Source organism: Cajanus cajan, chromosome 2 (genome assembly GCF_000230855.2).
Source record: "Cajanus cajan strain Asha chromosome 2, NIPB_CcT2T_4, whole genome shotgun sequence".
Lineage (NCBI taxonomy): Eukaryota > Viridiplantae > Streptophyta > Magnoliopsida > Fabales > Fabaceae > Cajanus > Cajanus cajan.
In genome coordinates this window covers 330,592-353,193 of record NC_138518.1, presented here as the reverse complement: position 1 = coordinate 353,193, position 22,602 = coordinate 330,592, and the positions used below count along the sequence as shown (strand labels likewise).

The following is a 22,602-nucleotide window of genomic DNA, read 5'->3' as shown; positions in this document are numbered from 1 at the left end:
AATGTTGCGCAATTAAATAAAGGTACTGTTTTACAGGCGTTGTAGGGTGCTAATACCTTCCTTACACGTAATCGACTTCCGAACCCAACTTTAATTTTAAAGATTATCCTTTAAAGGGTTTTCCAATGTTTTTCCCTTAAATTAAAATATTGGTGGCGACTCCATTAAAAAATAAAATGTAGCGTCATCCCGTCGTGATCCCGGTTATGACAGATGGCGACTCCACTGGGGACTAGTTATGAGAGTCAGGCCTTGTTAAATTAATTGCGCAAAATTATGACTTTATAAATATTATTTTTTTTCCTTTCTTTTTATTTTATTTATTTATTTATTTATTTGTTGTATTTATTTGTTTTATTATTTCTGTTTGCTACGCATGCTTTGTTTGGATTTAAGTTTAAATTAGAGTTTTGTTTATTTTATTTGCATGTTTGTTTGTTATCTTACACACCCATTAACACTTGTACCTCACACACTTTGGGCTCTATACCCGAGCCTGTGCGAGCCTAAGAAGAGAAGGTGGCTTGATGACTGTTATTGAGGGGCTTGATGCTCACTTGACCGTTGTTGAGTTACCGCTCAGGTTGTTACTAGTAGTATGGGTTAATCATATTGAGAGGGTATGTTCCCTACTTGTGATTAATTCATGCGCTAGGTCCTTATTTATATGATAAGGGCAACCTGGGGACCAATAAACCTTGGGGAGTTTTTAGATTCACCCACAAAACCATGCACTAATAGGTGGACTTAATGACCTTCCAAAGTAGGGTGTTAACCTTAGAAATTTCCTACCCTAGGCTTACCTCGCACTACTCTCTATCCCTCTTTTGATATATGTTCATACTAACAAAAAAAATGTTATACATTCATGCATCATAAATTTATATCCAATATCAATTTTTTAGGGTGTTTTTCTTGCCTAAAATAAATTTTTTAATAAATAAAGGATAAATGATAAAAAGTCATGCATACATGCATATTAGGGGCATAGTAAGTCACATTTTAATTAAGTCTTTATCTCATTTTTTTTTTCTTCTTTTCATTTAATTAAGTCCTCATCTCATTTTTTTTTTCTCTTCTTATTTTCTTTTAAACCTTAAAATAATTGATAGTATTCGATATGGAGGAGATTCAAAATCATACTAGCAATGCATCAGGGTTAAGTAAGAGTATCAGGATAAATGTGCTAAAAAATGATCTCCAAAGGGTAGGTAAGATCTGCCAGAAAATGAGTAAGGAGGTTCGTGCGAACTTTCAAAAGAAATATGGACAGATTCTGGATTTGCTATTGGTCTCAATAGAAACTAATATGCTAAGTGCATTAGCCCAATATTGGAATTCAGATTTTAGGTGCTTTGAGTTGCCTCATATGGATTTGGTTCCCACAATTGAAGAATATGAGATAATACTAAGGTTACCTCTCAAAGAAGAAGCTGATGTTTATCTATATAAAGGGAACTATGTATCAAGAGGGAAAATTGCTGGTTTAATTGGCTTGTCATCACAACAAACAGAATTGGTGAGCAAAGGCGCGACTCAAGGATGGAATAAAGATCTTCTAGAGGATCATATGATATCTCTAGCCGAGAAAGGTGATTGGGAACATTTCAACAAGACTCTAGCTCTACTTATTTATGGGTTAGTTTTGTTCCCATTCACAATGGGCTTAATCGATCAAGCAGCTATGGATGTGTTCTTCGCTTACGAAACACAAAAAAAGAATCCTGTTCCAGCCATTCTTGCCGATAGTCTCCTCTCTCTGGAAGTATGCCATCAAAAGAAAAGAGGAATGCTACGATGTTTTTATTATATGTTTGGATCATGACCCATTTATATGCTTCCAATCATATGGGATATATGCCAGATCCTCTAAGAAGCTTCCATCGTATTCCAGTGAAGAAATTAGAAGCATCAGAGTGGAAAGGAGATCTTTCGACATTAAAAAAAGAGCATTTTACATGGGTATGTTCTTGGTACCATCCTAGAAATACAATTTTTAGTTGTGGAGATTTCTTGAAAGTTCCATTAATGGGGTCGAGAGGATGTGTAGCATACACCCCAACAATTGCTCTTAGACAACTCAAATGGACTCAATTTGTGCCTCAGAGCAAAGAGTTAGGAGGTTTGAGCTTTCAATATGCTCCAGATAATATGAGACAACAGGCAGAAGTTAGAGCTGCTTGGGGGAAGATCAAAAAGAAAGGGGAAGCAGAGCTTGGAAAACCTCGTGTGACAGCCTCTTCAGAATATAAAGAATGGAGGAAGGCCAGAAGAATTTCCATCCCGATTCTCAAAGAAGTCCAACATAAAGAGAGTCAATCTCATGAAACTAACCAAGCATTGGCTTCTTTAACCTCTCAGTTAGAAGTATGAAAGCTCAAATGAGGTTGATGGAAGAAAAAGAAGAACGTGCTCAAACTGAAATAGAGATTCTTAAGAGGCAATGTCAGAAGAAGGACATGGAAATTGAACACCTAAAAAATGAATGTGCTGATGCTTATGAAAATTCAACCCATGTGAAAAAAGTAAAGAGAATGGCAGAAAAAGAGTCAGAAACCCTTTTGAAAAATATGGAAAGAGAGATTGAAAAAGTAAAAAATGAGATGGCAAAAATCCAAAAAGAAAAAGAGCGTTCAGAAATAGGTGATCGTGAGAAAGAACAAAAAATAGAATGCATGCAAGAGGAGCTAACAGATGCACACCAAGAGGTAGAGAAATGGTGGAATGTGGCTATAGAATACTCTGAGTCACTCAAGATGGCTAGTCAAAATGAAGAACAATTGTTGAGAAGAATTGACGATTTAACATTAGAGCAGGACCAGCTAAAATCTGATGTCAATGGGTTACATTTAATTGCAAAACACCATCGTGAGAAGGTGAAAGAGTGGATGAAGACGTGTGGAGACATGACTGAAGCTGTCCAAAAACAAGTAGAAAGCTTGAAGATTCATGTGCACGAAGTAAATGAAGAGATCAACTCAAGTCCTGGAATAAAGCTTCCTTGGAAGATCTTCAAGCTCGTGAAATTTTGTCAAAATTTAGCTAGGAGTCTCATGTAAAATGAGATAATACAATTATTGTAACCCATTTTGATTTGGAGTATAATAATAGCACATTTGACTTGATATATTATTTTTTTTTAGACATCATTTATTGAGGAGAGAATTCTCCCTTGAATGATTGTTGATCACATTTTTATCTTGAGATGATTGATCCTTGTTTAGAAATGTGTGGTTCGTACTCTTGCATTGCTAGTAAGATGACCTTATCCATTGAGGAGTGAATGCTCCCTTGAAATAAGTGTCAACCGTTGTATAACCTAAGAGATTTTGCCTCTAGCGTTAAGATATGGGGAATCACTCTTTAATTTGAATACAAAACCAATATTTTCAAAAAAAAAAAATTAATTAAATAAATAACAATAATAATAATTTGTGTCTTCTTTTTTTTTTTTTATACTCATAAAAATTTACTTTGTATTTTGAAAGCAATAAAGCAAAAAAATAAAGTGTTTCCTCGGCATCGTTATAGAACTCGCTCTCAGGCCAAGATCATGGATGAGATGGAGGAACGCAACGAAGAAATGAGAAATGATATCAATCAACTGAAGGAACAAATGGCTCAAATTATAGAGATGTTGCAATCGATACAAGTGAAAAACATGGAAGGGACCCCTCCAGTAGCTAGAGGAGAATCATCAACCTCTCATGCGTATCCACCTGGCTTTACCCCAGCCCCAGCACAACCATTAACTCTACATCTTAATCCCGACCAACATGTTGACCCTCCAGAGGTCCAATGGCCACAATATGGCCTTCCGCCCAACTACACACCTCCAATAATCACGAATCCTCCGGATAAGCACCAACCATTAGTGAACCAGCCGCCTAAACAAATGCCACCAACCCAACCTGAGGTTCCACCTATGAATGCCACCTCTTACAAACATCAAATTCCCTACCAAGCCCAAAATCCTAATTTCACCAACCAAGGGAATCCTCACCAAACTTCTGGGGGATATCAACCAACCTCAGGAATTGAACATGTTCAGTCTAGCGAAAAGTTACAAATGCTAGAAGAGAGGCTAAAGGTTGTGGAAGGAGGTAGCTATGATATCGGTGAAGCTGTCGATCTTTGTTTGGTTCCAGACATAGAGTTCCCCCCAAAGTTCAAAGTTCCTGAATTTGATAAATATAAAGGAACAAGTTGTCCAAAGAATCACATGACCATGTACTACAGAAAGATGGCAGCGTATGCTCGCAATGATAAGTTGCTTATTCATTGTTTTCAGGATTCTTTAACTGTGGCAGCTTTGAATTGGTATATGCATCTTGAACGGGCCTATATCCGCTCCTGGAAGGATCTAGCTGATGCTTTCCTTAAACAATACAAATACAATATTGACATGGTTCCAGATAGATTTGAACTACACAGCATGTCTAAAAAGGATGGTGAGACATTTAAGGAATATGCTCAGAGATGGAGAGAAGTGGCAGCACAAGTGGAACCTCCTTTGTCCGATAAAGAAACGGTAGCCCTGTTCATTGATACTTTACGAGCACCGTTCTATGATAAGATGATTGGGAATATTTCATCAAATTTCTCTGATATAGTTATCATTGGGGAAAGGATTGAGAATGGCATGAGGAGTGGGAAGATTGTGGTTGACCCAGTTGGAATAGCTGGTTCAAGGAAATTTTCAAGTGGTGCAGGAAAGAAAAAGGAAGGAGATACAAACGCAGTGACATTCAACTCTCCTGGGATACCTAAAAACAAGTCTCCTCATTTCTATACCCCTCACATGGCCTACCCAAATATTACCACCATCTCACAATATCCTCAACAACCGGTCCATCAAGCTCTGCAAGCTTCACCCGCAACATCCACCATACGACCATCTCAATCTACCCAACCATGGAACCAAAATCCTAGTCATACAAGGTCACAAAACACCCAAGACCGAAAATCAATTGAGTTTGACCCTATCCCTATGTCCTATACTGAGTTGTTCCCTCTCCTACTACAAAATTCCTTAGTAGTACCTTGCCCAATGAAGCCCGTGGAACCACCATATCCTAGGGGGTACGATGCTAATTCTAAATGTGATTATCATGCAGGAGCTATTGGTCACTCCCTCGAGAATTGTAGAGCTTTAAAATTTAAGGTACAAAGCTTGATTAAGGCCGGATGGTTAAACTTCAAAGAGGATAATCCTAATATCGGGAACAATCCTCTACCAGGGCATGGAGGGCCTACAGTTAATTTTATTGAGGAGAATAAAGATCAGCTTATGATAAGGAGAGTGAAGGATGTCAAAACTCCCTTAAACCTCATTTTTGAAGAGATGTGTAAGTTTGGAATGTTGGAAGGAAGTTATGGTAAACAGGAGGGGTGTGGATTGCATCCTGGTAAGAGTCACAAGATTGATGAATGTGACGAGTTTAAACAGATTCTACAAGATTTAATGGATAAGCAACTTATACAGGTCGGCTGTTTTGAAAGTCATGTGTGGGCTGTGGATTCAAATGTAGGTTGCCCAAAACCCCTGGTTGTCCATTATACCAGGGGTACGAACATTTTGAATGTTGACAGACCAAAGCCTATCACAATACAAGTACCAAAAGCTTTTCCCTACAGAGATAACAAAGCAGTGCCATGGAGATATGGTGCAAAGGTTAGCATTGATGTCTCTAAAGAGGGATTAGAAACCACCGACATTACAAATGTTGCTGGGGTTGGCGGAATGACTCGAAGTGGTCGAATTTACACTCCTGAAGAGTTGAAAATCAAACAAGCTAAAGAGGTAGAGAAGAGTCACGAGAAAGGGAAGGAAGTAGTGGATGAAAGGATAATCAAAGAGCGAGAAGAAGAGAAAAAGGAAGTCTCCGATGAAGAGGCACATGAGTTTCTAAAACTCATACGACAAAGTGAGTACACGGTGATTGATCAGTTGAACCGAATCCCTGCCAGAATATCACTTTTGTCATTGATGATGAATTCTGAATCTCATAGAAGAATATTGCTGAAGATATTGAATGAAGCGCATGTCGTTCATGACATTTCTGAGGAGAAATTCGAAGGTATTGTTGGAAACATCACTGCCAATAACTACCTTACCTTTACTGATGATGAGATACCAAAGGAAGGAGCAGGGCATAATAAAGCTTTGCATATATCAGTAAAATGCACGGACCATATCTTGGCAAGAGTTTTGGTTGACAACGGTTCTTCGTTGAATGTGATGCCAAAAGCAACATTGGCAAAACTTCCTTTCGATGGATCATACATTAGGCCAAGCACTATGATAGTGAGAGCTTTTGATGGTTCTCGTAGATAAGTGATCGGCGAGATAAGCTTACCTATCCAAATTGGTCCCGTTACTTTTGAGGTAGTATTTCATGTGATGGACATTGCACCAGCTTACAGTTGCCTTTTGGGAAGACCGTGGATTCATTGTGCAAGGGCTGTACCCTCCACACTTCACCAAAAGCTGAAATTTATTGTGGATGACAAGTTAATCATTATATTGGCTGAAGAGGACCTATTGGTTAGTAAACCTTCATCCACTCCTTATATTGAAGTTGCTGAAGAAGCTTTGGAAACTTCATTTCAAGGGCTTGAAATTGCAAATGTAAGTTATGGAAAGAACATCGTGAAGCCACAACCATCTGGTGCCTCCATGATGGTAGCTAAAACCATGTTAGGGAGTGGATATCAACATGGTTGCGGACTAGGAAGAGATGCACAAGGACCAAGCCAATTCCTTGAATTGATAGATAATAAAGATCGATTTGGTTTGGGCTACAAACCCTCAAAAGCTGACAGATGGCGGGTTGTGTATGAGAAAAGAGAAAGGAGGCTAGCCAGGCTAGAAAATAGGGAGGCAAGAATTAATGGGGTCCCTATCTGTGATCTACGAGAAAGCTTTTGGAGTGCCGGGTTCGAGTTTCCAAACTTAATAGCTGTTGTTGAGCAAGACTTTCATGAGGACGAACAGGCTAGTCTGGTTCGCGCTTGTCCACCGAACATGGAGCTTAATAATTGGGAGATTGTCAAGCTGCCTGTTGTTTTTAATTCAAATTTAAAGTAATTTTCTTGTAATGCTAATCTTATTGCTCTGCCCAAGGCTTTAAGATTTATTTCATTGAATAAGGGCTCATGTATTTCCTTTTAATATTAAATAAAATGCATTCATTCTTCTTTCATGTCTTGCCTCTTCCTTTCTCCTTAATCTCTTTATCAATCTTATCCTAACTTCAAATAATGCAGATTTGAGAAAAATGCGCTTGAAAGTGACAATGCTAGTGTTGCATCAAATAATTTTGATTGTCCCGTTAATCAAACTTGTGAGGAAATAGAGGATGATTTGGAGCCTTCCCCTGAGTTATTAAGATTAGTGGAACAAGAGGTCAAAGAGATTCAACCACATGAAGAGCTAACTGAGACAATTAATTTGGGCGACGAAGAGGAAAAGAAAGAAGTCAAGATTGGCACGCTCATGAAAGAAGCTGAACGTAATAAGTTGATAAGGACTTTACATGATTACAAGGATGTCTTCGCTTGGTCGTATCAGGATATGCCAGGGCTTGATACTAGCATAGTGGAACACAAGCTACCGTTGAAGCCAGAATATCCTCCCGTCAAACAAAAGTTGAGACGAATGAAACCAGAATTATCTTTGAAGATTAAAGATGAGGTCAAAAAACAATTTGACGCAGGATTTCTAGCTGTTGCCAAATATCCACAATGGGTTGCCAATATAGTACCCGTTCCTAAGAAAGATGGGAAAGTTCGTATGTGTGTGGATTATCGAGATTTAAATAGAGCCAGTCCGAAGGATGATTTTCCACTACCTCACATTGATGTGTTAGTAGATAACACAGCTCAACATTCATTCTTTTCTTTCATGGATGGATACTCAGGATATAACCAAATCAAGATGGCTGAGGAGGACAGGGAGAAAACGACATTTATCACACCATGGGGCACATTTTGCTACAAGGTTATGCCATTTGGGCTAAAAAATGCTGGGGCAACATATCAGAGGGCAATGGTGACTTTGTTTCATGACATGATACATAATGAGATTGAGGTCTATGTGGATGACATGATCGCAAAATCAAGAAAAGAAGAAGATCATGTGATCCATATGAAGAAATTGTTTGAGCGGCTAAGAAAGTTTAAGTTGAGGCTAAATCCATCGAAGTGTACTTTTGGCGTGAAATCTGGTAAATTGTTGGGATTTATAGTCAGTCAAAAAGGGATAGAAGTGGATCCCGACAAGGTTCGAGCAATTCTTGAGATGCCACCGCCTAGCACAGAAAGAGAAGTTCGAGGTTTCTTGGGAAGATTGAATTACATTGCCCGATTCATATCTCAATTAACAGCTACTTGTGAACCCATTTTCAAATTGTTACGTAAAAATCAACCAATGAAGTGGAATGATGATTGCCAAGCAGCCTTTGACAGAATAAAACAATATCTACAGAGGCCGCCAATTTTAGTGCCACCAGTCCCTGGAAGGCCTCTCATTATGTATCTAACAGTGCTTGATGGGTCTATGGGTTGTGTCTTAGGCCAACATGATGATTCTGGAAGAAGAGAGCAAGCTGTCTATTATTTGAGTAAGAAATTCACCGATTATGAGATCCGATATTCATTGTTGGAGCGAACCTGTTGTGCCTTGGCATGGGCAGCTCATCGTCTAAGACAATATATGCTTAGTCATACAACATGGTTGGTGTCTAAAATGGACCCAATCAAGTACATCTTTGAAAAACCCGCTCTCACAGGAAGGATTGCTCGATGGCAAGTTCTCTTATCAGAATATGACATCACTTACATGACCCAGAAGGCAATTAAAGGAATATCGTACCTCAGTTCGAACCTCAACTGGGGCAACCCCGTTTTCCTTAGTTTATGGAATGGAAGCCGTCCTTCCAATCGAGGTTGAAATTCCATCTTTAAGAGTATTGATGGAAGCTAAATTAGAAGAAGCAGAGTGGGTCCAAACCCGTTTGGATCAACTAAATCTCATTGAGGAGAAAAGGTTGAATGCAATTTGTCATGGCCAATTATACCAAAAAAGATTGAAGAAGGCGTTTGAAAAGAAAGTACACCCTAGAGAGTTTCGAGAAGGAGACCTAGTGCTTAAGAAAATTCTACAAATTCAAAAAGATCGTCTTGGTAAATGGGCACCAAATTATGAAGGACCTTTTGTAGTTAAAAAGGTTTTCTCTGGGGGAGCTTTGATCCTCACAAATATGGATGGTAAAGATCTCCTACATCCTGTAAATTCAGATGCAGTAAAAAAATATTATGCCTAAAATATATATATATATATATATATATATGAAAATAAAAATAAAAATAAAAATGCTCGATAGATTGAAAACCCGAAAGGGCGATCTAGGCAAAAGTTAGAGCGACCCGCTAGGTTGAAAACAAGAGCAATCTAGGCAAAAATTAGGGCAAAAAAAAAAAAAAAAAAAAACTGAAAAAGCAATCTAGCAGATAGGTATCATGCCTATTTTGAGGTATCAATTGGGGCAAGCCATGACGGAGCTGGAAACTGGGGCAAAATGCATTGAATTATCCTCTAAAGTTTATTGGCGAGCAATCAAGATTATAGAAGTGCAGTACTAGCATGGTTCATCTGAAAAGCGTCACTCACATGATAAATACCTCCCATTCCTACCATTGTATATATATGTCATTCTTGTCATACAATGATTTCCTTTGTAAACACATTTCTTTCTTGAATAAAATTATCCTACCTCTTTGTTGCAAATTCTTTTTGCATTTTATGATAATATACCGAAAGGAAATGCATGTTACTTCTACAAAAAAAAAAATTCAAGGCATTACAATTTATTTGTATGAGTTTTAAAAGCCACAGTATGCTTGATAATTTCTGGAAAAAGCGCAACCAACAAAATAACTTTGTTTCAACCCATAAGTTCTTACAACAGCTTAAGGGTAACCCAAGGGAATAACCAACTGTCATTCAAGTCAAAGAGCGTTCAAAGGCCTCACTCATCCATGATCCCTGGTTGTGTATCACGATGAGGAATTTTTGAAAAATAAGGCTAAAGCAAAAACAAAAAAAAAGGAAATAAACAAAAGTTTAAGTCTTGAAAGTTGTGACTCATAAACATTTTGCATCATATCACCATTGCATCACATTTCATTTGCGTCTTTTGCTTCTTAGAACTTATGACGTAGAGTTTTAGGCTAAACACCTACTTCACATTTGACTTTCTATATAAGCCCAGTATCTACCTGGCATAGGTTGCATTCTTCTTCTATATAAGCCCAGTACTTACCTGGCACAAGGTACCATTTCTTTTGCATAAGCCCAGTATTTACCTGGCGCGATCCATCGACCAATTCAGCACAAGCATTTGGTCGATCCAATATCAACATTCAATCAACCCAGCACCAGCATTTGATTGAATTGGCACCAACAATCGGTCGATACAGCACAAGCATTCGACCACTCCAGCATTAGCATTCAGTCCATCAACATTCAATCAATCCAGCACCAGCATTTGATTGAATTCGCACCAACATTCAGTCGATCCAGCACAAGCATTCGATCACTCCATCAAACACAAATATTCGAGTCATCAAGTACAAGCATTCAACTATTTCAGCATAAGCATTCAGTCGATCCAGCACAAGCATTCGACCATTCCATCAAGCACAAATATTCGGTTGATCAAGCACAAGCATTCAACCACTTCAACATTGGCATTCGGTTGATCAAGCAACCCCTCTAGCACAAACATTCAACATTAACATTCGATTGATCCAGCACTAGCACTTGATGATCCCAACACAATATTCTAGCATTGGACTATTCAAGCAAAAGCATTGAATCTTTCATGAACTTACTCCATCAACAATAGGAGCTATGTCTTGGGTAGTTGGATAAAATTAATTCACATCTTTATTTATTTCTTATCACAAATGATCTAAATTACCTTATTTAGATTATTTAATAAGAAATAAGTAAAGAGGGGCAACTGTGAATAATCAATTTTATCCGAATTCACAAAAACAATGAAATGCACATCTACCATGAAGAGAAGGAATTTCCAAAGTATGGAGGCAACACCCTATGACAACCAGAGAGTTAAAAAAAAAAAATGAAGTAGCCCAGAACGGCCGTTCCAAGATTGGAACGGGCCGTTCCAAGTTACAAAAAGACACCACAAACCTAATTGAGAACGGGCCGTTCAGAAATGGGAACGGGCCGTTCCAAGTCAGCAGAAAGGCCTACAACCCTAACCCAGAGCAGGGCGTTTTGATCTTAGAACGGGCAGTTATTTTTTAGAACGGGCCGTTCCAAATTGGAACGGGCCGTTCTAAGTGACTAACAAGGACCTAAATTCCTTATCTGGAACGGGCCGTTCCGAAATTCAGAACGACCGTTGCGCTTTTAGAACGGGCCGTTTTGAATTTAGAACGGGCCGTTCCAGATTCACATTTAACACATAACGTCCATTTTCAGAACGGGCCGTTCCGGTTTTGGAACGGGCCGTTCTGAGTCAGGTCTGACGTCTATAAATAGACGTCTGGGGCACAGTTTTCAAGCCCCGAAAAATTTCGTCCAGTACTCTTCAGAGCTCGAATTTTTTTTCTCTCTCTCTTCCCCCTCTCTTTTGTATTTCTTAAGATCTGTGAGACACCTCTGTAGTGGGAAAGGTAGCCAAAAAGCACCTTCTTGATCATCATATTCAAAGATTCAACTCATTTGGTATCGTTTCTTCTCTTAATTTTCTTTTATTTATTTATTATTATTATTATTTTATTTTTGTTTGTTTATTTATTTTTGTTTATGGTTTGTACATAGTGAATACGATTTGTTCCCTTTAAGATTATTATTTTTAAAAAAATATATATTTAATATACGACCAATAATTATGTTAATTGAATAACATTTTTATCTTTAACATTATTAGGTCCTGGGGTTTAATGACTAGTCATTTGCTAGCTTAAACTCTCTTATATGAAATTTCTTTCTAAAAGGTAAAGATCTGTTGCAACCAATAACGTTAATTAAATAGCATTTCTATTTTTAACGTTATTGGAGGGATTTATTGATTAGCCATTTGCTAACTTGGATCCTTGTGCAAAATCTATTTCTTTCAATAAAAATATAAACATAAATTTTCTTATGTACACTTATTTTTATGGTTAATGATATTAATTGAGTAGCACTTCTACCCTTTAATATCATGTAAACCATAAAAGTTAATATAATACTTATTCATTGTCCTACACTTTAAGCATAATTTAGTATCAACAAATAAAAGTCAATAACATGGATTGAATAGCAATTCTATCTTTCATGTTATTGGAAGGGTTTATTAATTAGCCATTTGCTAACCCAAATCCCTATAATTTTCTAATAAAAATAAAAAAGAGGCATCTCAGATTAAAGAAAATATATCTCACATACGTTTTTTTGAGGAATAAATTAAATATTTATAAATTTATATAATGTTGCGCAATTAAATAAAGGTACTGTTTTACAGGCGTTGTAGGGTGCTAATACCTTCCTTACACGTAATCGACTCCCGAACCCAACTTTAATTTTAAAGATTATCCTTTAAAGGGTTTTCCAATGTTTTTCCCTTAAATTAAAATATTGGTGGCGACTCCATTAAAAAATAAAATGTAGCGTCATCCCGTCGTGATCCCGGTTATGACATTGATTATTTAAAGTTGCACACTTTTTTGATTAATATTTTATGTGTGATGCCTAATTTGACAATTTTTATTTTAGACTAAAGATTATTTTGTGTTGAAATTTATTTTAAATTGAAGTTTTTTATAATAAAAAAATATTAAGTTTTTTGGTGACCCGACCCGTTTAATCCACCAACCCGTGGTGGATCAAACTATATTGATAATTTTGAATTTTAAAATAGGTGAGTTAGATTGAACCAACTCACTTAAAAAATAAGTTGAGAAAAATCGAGTCAAATAAATCAGACTAATCTATTTTGTCAATCTTATACGTCAAGAATCCTGTTGATGGATAGTAAAACTTTGCCCCTATACAACTATACAATCCAATCCATGCTATTTTCGATTGATTATTAAGCATATCTAATTTCTTCTTTTTTTTTGGTTTGCCAATGAACTAAATTTTTTGAATCAAACTTTGTTCTTTCACAATTATATTTCCTGTAGGGTCAAAATTAATGTTCCTCTGAATTATGGTATGAACTATTTCCGTAGATTTACCTAAGGCTAAGGAAACCAATTCTACTTATGGTGCCAAGTATTTCCATAAAATTTATCTTCCTCTTAATTATGTAGATATACCAAGTTTCAAAACAAGTTCTACTTTAGTAAACTAGCTTCTTATCCACACCTATCAATGAAGGTCTGAGAAAGTCTTCTCATTTTTCGCTACATCTGATAACCGATTGTGAAAATGACGCAGTCAAAATTAGGGATACTCGAATCAAAATCAATTTTTTAAGAGTCTCTCAAAAAATATATAACATTGTGCAAAAACTATTTTTAAAATTGTTCCGGTCACGGGATGCGCTAGGGTTTTTCCTAGATCAAGCCGCAAAGCCAGAACATTCGAAAAGTGTAATCTGCCCTCTCATCTCTAGGGTTTTGGGTTTTATGGTACGTCGTTCATGGGCTACTTGGGCCCCGAGGATCAAGGGATTTCCTTAACCGTTAATATTTGGAGAATATCTTGTCATTAAAGATGGGATTTTATCCCTGATATCGGAACAGTATCTATGTGGGAGAGTTAGATCGGATTTTGGCCGAGTTACTCCTGCAGAGCAGACAGGTCGGATTCTAATCGAGTGCACCCATGTAGATGGGTTGGATCGGATTCTGACCGGGACGGTACACTTGCCTTCCAGCCTTGAGCCTATAAGGCGAAAAGGCTTGTAGCTTGGTAACCTAGTTAGGTATTAGCCGAGCAGAAGGTCAAGTCAGATTTTTACCTAAACGGTACACTAGTCGGATTTTTACCTAGACGGTACACTTGCCTTCCAGCCCTGAGTCTATAAGGCGAGAGGGCTTCTGGCTTGGCTCTTACGAACCATATCAGAAATAAGTAGAGTCAAAGCGGATTCCGGCCGAGTTGAGAACAAGTCGCCCAAAATCCGATCTAACTCTCCCGACTAATAACACCAAAAATTTTAACCAAGTTTGGAGCACTTTTTGAAAACATTTAGTCGTCCAAGTACCAAATACGAAACCTTCTAGTCGTTCGAATACCGATTAGGTAACACCAAAGATTTATTTATCTAACAAGAATATGAAAATATCTAGTCGTCCAAATACCGACTAGTAGCGCCAAAAATTTAATTAAATATAAAGTGCATATGAAAATATATAGTCGTCCAAATACCGACTAAAGAAGGAAAAGTTTTCCAAGTGAAACTTAATTTGAAGAAAACCACTCGGCCAAATACCGATTCAAAAGAAAGGAAAATTTTTCCAAGTTAAAATTAATTTGAGGAGAACCAATCGGCCAATTACCGATTAAAGAAGGGACCTCAAAGTCGGCCAAAAACCGGTTTACATAGCGAACAAGGGAAATTTCCCAATGATGAATTTCCTGTCGATATTTCAAGAATTAGCTTCTTTTTCATTGCTCATATGTCTTGTTGCATTAACTACTTTCCTGTACTTCCCATTTGATCATGCGAATGTGGCAATGCACTTAATCGTCCCAATACCGACTAGTAACGCCAAAAATTTACTTAAATTTAAAGCACAGGTGAAAATCACTAGTCGTCCAAATACCGACCATATCTAGTCCGTCTAGTCGTCCCAATACCGTCTAGTAACTCCAAAAATTTACTTAAATTTAAAACACAGGTGAAAATCACTAGTCGTCCAAATACCGACCATATCTAGTCGTTCAAATACCGACTAGTGACTCCAAAAATTTACTTAAATTTAAAACACAGGTGAAAATCACTAGTCGTCCAAATACCGACCATATCTAGTCGTTCAAATACCAACTAGTGACTCCAAATTTTTCACCAAGTTTTACAACAGTTGAAAAATAACTAATCGCCCGAATACCGACCATATCTAGCCGTTAAAATACCGACTGGTAACATCAGAAACTGAACTAAGTAAGGAACTTGTGGTACCTCTGAAGTAGGAAAGATATGAGAATCATCTTGTGAGAATCACTCTGAATGTATTGATTGAACTACCAGTTCCGATATACCACCCTAATCATGTGAGGGGGCCAAGATTGATGTTTAGCTTGATCTTGTGGAAACTGAAGCGAATTGCGAGTCTCCGCCTATGGATTGAGATGATTTGCAATCGGTGGTCGATCAGTATTTTCAAATTAGGAGTACTTCTAAAGCAGTTCGTGTTATAGAAACTTTGAGCCGTAGTCGTGGTAATTTGAACCTACAATTAAGCCCTGATTCGTTGTTGTCACTGATTCATTTGAACTACTCGTTCTGGGTTATTTATACTCGCCAAGTCGGAATCTAACCGATCAAGGTCGAGTTTTTTCACAAAACGAGTTATTTATACTCGCCCAGCCGGACTGTTGCCGACAATCACGAGTACTCGCCAAGTCGGAATCTAACCGATCAAGGTCGAGTTTTTTCACAAAACGAGTTATTTATACTCGCCCAGCCGGACTGTTGCCGACAATCACGAGTACTCGCCAAGTCGGAATCTAACCGATCAAGGTCGAGTTTTTTCACAAAACGAGTTATTTATACTCGCCCAGCCGGACTGTTGCCGACAATCACGAGTACTCGCCAAGTCAGAATCTAACCGATCAAGGTCGAGTTTTTTCACAAAACGAGTTATTTATACTCGCCCAGCCGGACTGTTGCCGACAATCACGAGTACTCGCCAAGTCGGAATCTAACCGATCAAGGTCGAGTTTTTTCACAAAACGAGTTATTTATACTCGCCCAGCCGGACTGTTGCCGACAATCACGAGTTCTTCGAGTTATTTATACTCGCCCAACCGGACTTTTGCCGACAATCACGAGTTTGCCTACAAGTCAGAATCAATTTGAAAATAATTTGAAAATAATGATTTTTATTATTTGATGTTACCTCGTTAAAAAACCTTTGTAGCATAAAACCCTCGCAGCAGACTCCCATGCTTCCTCCACGAATTAACATCTGGGCACGAAAGTCCATTAGATGTTGACTAGGATCCTGTTTCCTGTCAAACGGTTCCAACTGCTGATACGAAGCTGTTCTTTGACAAACCGGACCTTAGATTGACGATCCGAACGGTCAGAATGAAGAACCTCACTTCCCGAACCTATAGTCCAAAAATCAGCCCGATCCAACGGTGAACGACTTCACACCGATTAAAACACAGTACTAGTCCTGTTTTGCGCTAGAACACTTTCACCTACTGATACGAAGTTTTTTTCTCCCAAACCAGGCCTCCGGTTAATAATCCGAACGGTCAGAATGAAGAACCACACTTCTGGAACCTACAGTCCAAAAATCAGCGCGATCCAACGGTGAACGACTTCACACCGATTAAAACACAGTACCAGTCCTGTTTTGCGCTAGAACACTTTCACCTACCGATACGAAGCTGTTTTCTCCCAAACCAGGCCTCCGGTTAATAATCCGAACGGTCAGAATGAAGAACCACACTTCTGGAACCTACAGTCCAAAAATTAGCGCGATCCAACGGTGAACGACTTCACACCGATTAAAACACAGTACCCACTCTGTTTTTGTGCGGGAAACTTCCTCTCCTTCTCTCTCTCAGGGTCGCTCTCCTCTCTCAAGCCATTGATCAACGCCATCATCTCCTCCATGGTAGGGTGTTGTGGGTCGTGGTTGGATGTGCCGCCTCTCGCCATAGTAGAGTGTAGGTTTTTTCCTATGACTTGGGGCGTAGGAAGAGTTTTACCGTAGCCCCACGTGGGCGCCAAAATGTTCCGGTCACGGGATGCGCTAGGGTTTTTCCTAGATCAAGCCGCAAAGCCAGAGCATTCGAAAAGTGTAATCTGCCCTCTCATCTCTAGGGTTTTAGGTTTTATGGTACGTCGTTCATGGGCTACTTGAGCCCCGAGGATCAAGGGATTTCCTTAACCGTTAATATTTGGAGAATATCTTGTCATTAAAGATGGGATTTTATCCCTGATATCGGAACAGTATCTATGTGGGAGAGTTAGATCGGATTTTGGCCGAGTTACTCCTGCAGAGCAGACAGGTCGGATTCTAACCGAGTGCACCCATGTAAATGGGTTGGATCGGATTCTGACCGGGACGGTACAAAAATATAAAAAAACTTAAATCATTTTTCCCCTAATTTTCTTCTTAAAATCCACTCATATATCAATTAAGATCCACAATAATACGCAAAAGTGATTTTAAAAACTTCTCTTTTTAATAATTATACATTTTTGGACAATTTTCGATGAGTCAAATTTTAAAATTTCTTTAACTTCTTATCTATTTTAATTTTTATTTATTGTATTTATTTATTTATAAATTAAATTTTAATACTTTAAAATAAACTATCAACAATTAAAAATAATCTAGTGTCACTACATAGATTATCTACCATAAATTCAAATATAATTTGTTTAAAAATATTTATTTATATAAATTTAAAACATAATTTATATTTAATATTTAGTTGTATACAAATTATTATTAATTTAAATCATACATAATAAGCATTTAACATGTGCATGGCACATATTAAAGTACTAGTAATTATTACTAGTAAACAATTTACAAATCTTTTATGAAAACAAATAGAAACCTTCAGAAAGATCGTAAAAGAACTTAATTTAAATTATCAAATATAACCCAACAGAAAGAAACTTTAAATTGTTTCATTGGAAAATAACAGAATCTTTCTAATCCATTGGAAGTGCAAGTACAGGGAGTATATGCCAATCAGAACTATAGAATGGGGTTCAAAGCACTGCATGTTAATGTGGTTAAATCGGACTGAGTCGCGACTTAAATCGCTTCAAAGGAATAATGTGGTTAAAATTGAAAAACATATACTTTCAAGAAAACATACACAAACTGATAAATAAGGCTGTGTCTGCAGTTCAACAATCGGACGGTTCATTCCAAAGTATCAATTTATTTGTCACCTTTGTATATTTGAAATTGAGAAACTTTGTGAACTGGATATATGAAAACAAAAGTTTTAGTAATTTGAAAGCGATGCCAATGTGGTTCAACTATCGCTTTCCAAGGCAAAATAGATCAGAAGAATGCACCAGAACCAACTAATACAGTCAGTTCTACAGATACCATTTATGTTTTCCACTGCAGAGCAAAATTTTCAACCGAATCCTTTATAATGTACCCAATCTTCCCCATTCCCCATTTGTGTTTAAATATTATCAGCTAGAGAGCAAAAGCCTTGAAAACAAAGCTGAGCTCTCAGGGGATTTCCTTCCCGAGTAGACAGAATCACCTTAAACTTAGGCAACCTGAGCAACAGTCTCGGATGCATCTGTTTCTTGCCTGAAAATTTTAGATGGTCAGTAAAATTTGTAAACCAATCAAAAGTAAAATCAACCAAGTTCTCAGACATAAAAACAATGAGAATTTGATATACAATTATATTATCACTTGCTATTGAGGGCATAGGAGGTCAGTCATGAAATAGGATGCTGCAAAGCCAAAAAGAAACTTGACTGATCATGAAGTTTCCAAGTATGAATACAATTAATAATTTTAGGTAGGCAGGTGAGGTAAGAAATAGTTTAGGCTATACACATTATCATATAAAATGGAGAAATTCAACACTTTCAACTACAATGATACATTGTTAGAGACACGTCAAAAGTAATCTTAGTTTATCCATACACTTCAACCCCAAATCCTGTCATTATTGCATGATGAACACATGCAAAACATAACTAGTACAGTAATACATCACTAACTAAACCACTATTCAGTACAATTTGATTAAACCCTTAAACTACAGAGCAATTACAACGATTTTTTTCAATAGTACACAACTGGACTCTAAAATAAGATACGAAAAGAGTATCCAAAAAGATACCAGTTTTACCTTGCAATTCCTTCCCCAACTTCCATTCTGAGAAAGTCAACCCTCACAGATGAACCCACCTTGGATAGATTACCCAGCACCACCTGCAAAGGGAAATGAAAGATACTAGACAATCAATTATCAAACAAACATTGCCTCCATAGATGGATGCTTCACAAAAGGTACACAGAACACACATAACAGTAGCAAATACACATCTAAAGAGTATTTTGCACTAGGCAAAGGCACAAAATCTGGAAATGCCCATGGCATTTGGCCTTTCCAAGAAAGGCAACCAAACTCTTACTCTCAACTCTCAAGTGCACCCTCTATTTTGCCTTTCTCAAATATGCACCCTCTCACATATCAACCATGGTGCTGAATAGTGAATACATTTGATACCAGCTTATCTAACAAAAGAATTAAAAATACTACAGAAAACAAATCCTCACACCAATAAGTTTATGTTAGAACAGAAGTCCAGATACTAATCTCAATAGCTTTATTAAATATTATATATCGACTGTCATAAAGCTAAAGTTGAGTATTTCATAATTCTTTCAGATAAATGTGAGAATCAAACAAGAAACCATTACTATTAAGTAAAATTATGTATATTGCAACCTTTGACACAACAAGCCACCTATGATTCAATGACACTCAGTAGGTCTATAAATCATTCATAAATAATAAAACAAATAGGATCTCCATATGGATTAATTCAGCCATTAAAATCTAATGTGAAGTTAGAATTGGGCAAAATGTGAAACAGCAATGATATGTAACCTGAGAGAAAAACTCAAAAAGCAGGCTATTTTATTTTTATGAAAACAAATGTGAAACCACAGATTGATAAAGGCAAAAGACTCACAATCTCAGGGCATCCATAATCAATGCCAGCAACCTCAATCCTTAAACGTCGTTTTTTGTCTTGTTTTTGAATCTTCTCCACCAATTTCTTGTGCTCTTCCAATGTTCTTCCCTAGAATGACAACATCAAGGAACATAAAATTAAAATTATACTGAGAATATAAGACTTGTAATATCCAGAAGATATATTTTCTTATTCATTGAACTAAATACCTTGCCATGACGCTTCCGTTCAATTTCAACGGTATCCAATGGCTTGTAACGGTAATTGAATCCTTTCCATCTATAAAGAAAAATGCCAGATTATTCATTTGATTCTCTTTGACGATATTCAACATGAGAAAATACACTCTTTAGTCCATGCACATAATATGCCATTTTCAGGATTGAGATTTTTGCTCATTTTTCAGGCATTTGAAGGGTAGAGGGAAGAGGGGGGTTATTATGTTAACAAACAATTGTTCTAACACATTTTGGGATATAATAGTTTTCCTGGCTACTGTTTGAGCTTCTGCTTAGTATTTTTTGAGATATAGTGTTCTCATTTGGTGATTGGGTGGGGTGATTGGGTTCAACTCAATAATCTTGCATACAATCATCTAGAACAAATGTCACCAAACTAATAGGCCAGTAATACAACAAGAAATTGATAGAATTCTACAAAACAGAACTGATAATAAACCTATTTATCTGGCATACAGAGGCATTGAAAGGCTTCAGGGCGCTAATTTATCTTTCTTTACCTTTGACTCTAGCCAATCCTCCTACCCCCAAATCATTCTAGGGAGTAGGGAATTCCTTATTGTCCAATAGTGTTTTCTTCAATACACTTGATAAATATCTCTCTCTTTTACACAAATAAAAAGACAGGAGATGAAATGAAATAGATAGTTTGACACTAGCAGACACAGTCTAGGATTAAGAGAACACATAATGAATCCTTAAATAAGAAAATAGGTATGCAAAAAAATAATAATAACTTACAATCTAGGATGAACTTGCTCCGGAGGAATTACGTAGACTTGGAGAAGGTGTTCAAAAAGGAGATAATTGTGCATAGTATCAGCTACAATTTTTGCTACCTATACAAATCAAGGCAATATTAGAAAAAGGAAATCAGATTTCATGAAAAATATATTAGTCAAAAGTCACAAGTCACAACACATCAATCAATCAGCTGAAACAACTACTACCTCAGGAGATTCAAATTCTATGAACCCAAAATGTCTTGATTTTCCAGTCTGTTAAGCATATAAGAAACACATAGTCAGTATCAATCATCACTAAAATGGTAATTCAACAAACAACAAAATATTGCTGAACCAAAGTATTTAGTGAAACAAATAACTTGATGGCTTAAAATTCATACATCCTTCGATGCATTAAGAACCAAACAAAAGCAAAATTATTAAAATATCAATTCCCACAGACTTTATCTTCCAGGAGTGCTAAAGATAAGGAACATATAACTACTAACAAAACATTTGAAGGTTTTGCAATACAGCATTTTCTTAAATTACAAACACGCACTCGCAAACAGAGCATGAGACAAAAAAGTAAATCTTGAACATACAATCAAACACCAGTGATGTCAAGATTAACTCCACTCAAATGTGCATCCTCTCCCCTGATACACATTATACACCCACACACACACATGCACACCAGAATGAAACATTCTACAAAAATAACCACTGAATTCATGGATGTACCACCAATCTCATTCGAGTAAATAGGCTAGTATAATCAAGGATTTCCACACATCATCATCAAGTTGACACAACCACACAGTTATGTAAACAATAACAAACAAAGATATAAAGGAAAGATGTAAACAAGCATGCCACTAACCCTTTTATTCCTCGCGATTCTCAATATCTTGATGGTTCCAAATTGCCCAAAATAACCTACAAAAATACAATCATAAACACACATTCCAGGAAAATCATCTAAAATCAGAAAAACAACAAATCCCATAAGCACCTTCCATCTCCTTCTCATAGAATCCGTGAGGAATCCGACCAACGTACAAAACGGTAGCGGTATTCTCCGGCGGCTTCTGTTCGGCGAGCTTGCGAGCAGGACCACCTTCCAGGGGCATCCCCAATTGAGAAAAAAAAATTAAAAAAAAAAAAAAACTATATGAAAATTGAGAGGAAGTGTTACTAGTACCAAAAAATCAGGACCCTGTGATGACTTATTGGAGGAAGCCCTTTTCATATTGGTCTTCAAAGCTTCCTCTGCATTTGCCCCCATCTCAACGTTACACTTGGGCAACCTCTGCTACGCAAAGGACTCACCGTTCCTGAGGAACTGCGTTAAAACCCAAAACCCTCTAAAAAGAGTACGACAGGGTGCGAAAGTATTACCAGCCGTTTTATTTACGGATAAAAAGAAGAGTGGGTTTTAACCTGATGGAGGAAAATTTATATAAATTTTAAAAGAAAACTTAGTGAATTCTCATCCAAGTCACATGATTAATCAAAGATCATGAATTCTCACCTATCACTTTTTATCTCTTTATATATTCAATTTTTTTCTTACATTTTATTTAAATAAGATATATTTTGAAAATAGAAAATATAAATGAGTATAATTATCTTTTACAATAATTTTTTAATTTCTTTTAACGAGAGCTTTTTTTATAAGAAAGTTTTTTAAGTTTTTATTTTTATTTTTTTTTTATCTATTTCAATATATATTTT

General features: G+C 36.9%; 2 protein-coding genes across 2 annotated transcripts; one reads left to right on the top strand and one right to left on the bottom strand.

The window, feature by feature from the left end:
- The first annotated feature begins 3,553 nt into the window (after positions 1 to 3,553).
- Positions 3,554 to 6,337, top strand: LOC145954049 (uncharacterized). Its single transcript, XM_083067722.1, has one exon. The coding sequence runs from the start codon at positions 3,554 to 3,556 to the stop codon at positions 6,335 to 6,337; it is 2,784 nt and encodes a 927-aa protein (XP_082923848.1).
- An 11,753-nt stretch (positions 6,338 to 18,090) lies between these two features.
- LOC109818527 (putative RNA-binding protein C1827.05c) lies at positions 18,091 to 22,283 on the bottom strand. The gene is made up of 9 exons (XM_083067763.1): positions 22,072 to 22,283; positions 21,881 to 21,997; positions 21,749 to 21,804; positions 21,091 to 21,138; positions 20,882 to 20,979; positions 20,111 to 20,180; positions 19,899 to 20,009; positions 19,049 to 19,131; positions 18,091 to 18,495 (listed from the first exon to the last, which is right to left on the bottom strand). The coding sequence occupies exons 1-9, from the start codon at positions 22,151 to 22,153 to the stop codon at positions 18,453 to 18,455; spliced, it is 708 nt and encodes a 235-aa protein (XP_082923889.1). The 5' UTR covers positions 22,154 to 22,283; the 3' UTR covers positions 18,091 to 18,452.
- Positions 22,284 to 22,602: the final 319 nt, after the last annotated feature.

Coding starts and splice junctions, on each gene's coding strand:
- LOC109818527 (XM_083067763.1), bottom strand. CDS start 22,153: ATGGGGGCAAATGCAGAGGAAGCTTTGAAGACCAATATGAAAAGGGCT. Junction 21,805..21,880: donor CTATGAGAAGGAGATGGAAG/GTGCTTATGGGA, acceptor GTATTTTTGTAG/GTTATTTTGGGCAATTTGGA. Junction 21,139..21,748: donor GAATCGCGAGGAATAAAAGG/GTTAGTGGCATG, acceptor TATGCTTAACAG/ACTGGAAAATCAAGACATTT.
- LOC145954049 (XM_083067722.1), top strand. CDS start 3,554: ATGGATGAGATGGAGGAACGCAACGAAGAAATGAGAAATGATATCAAT.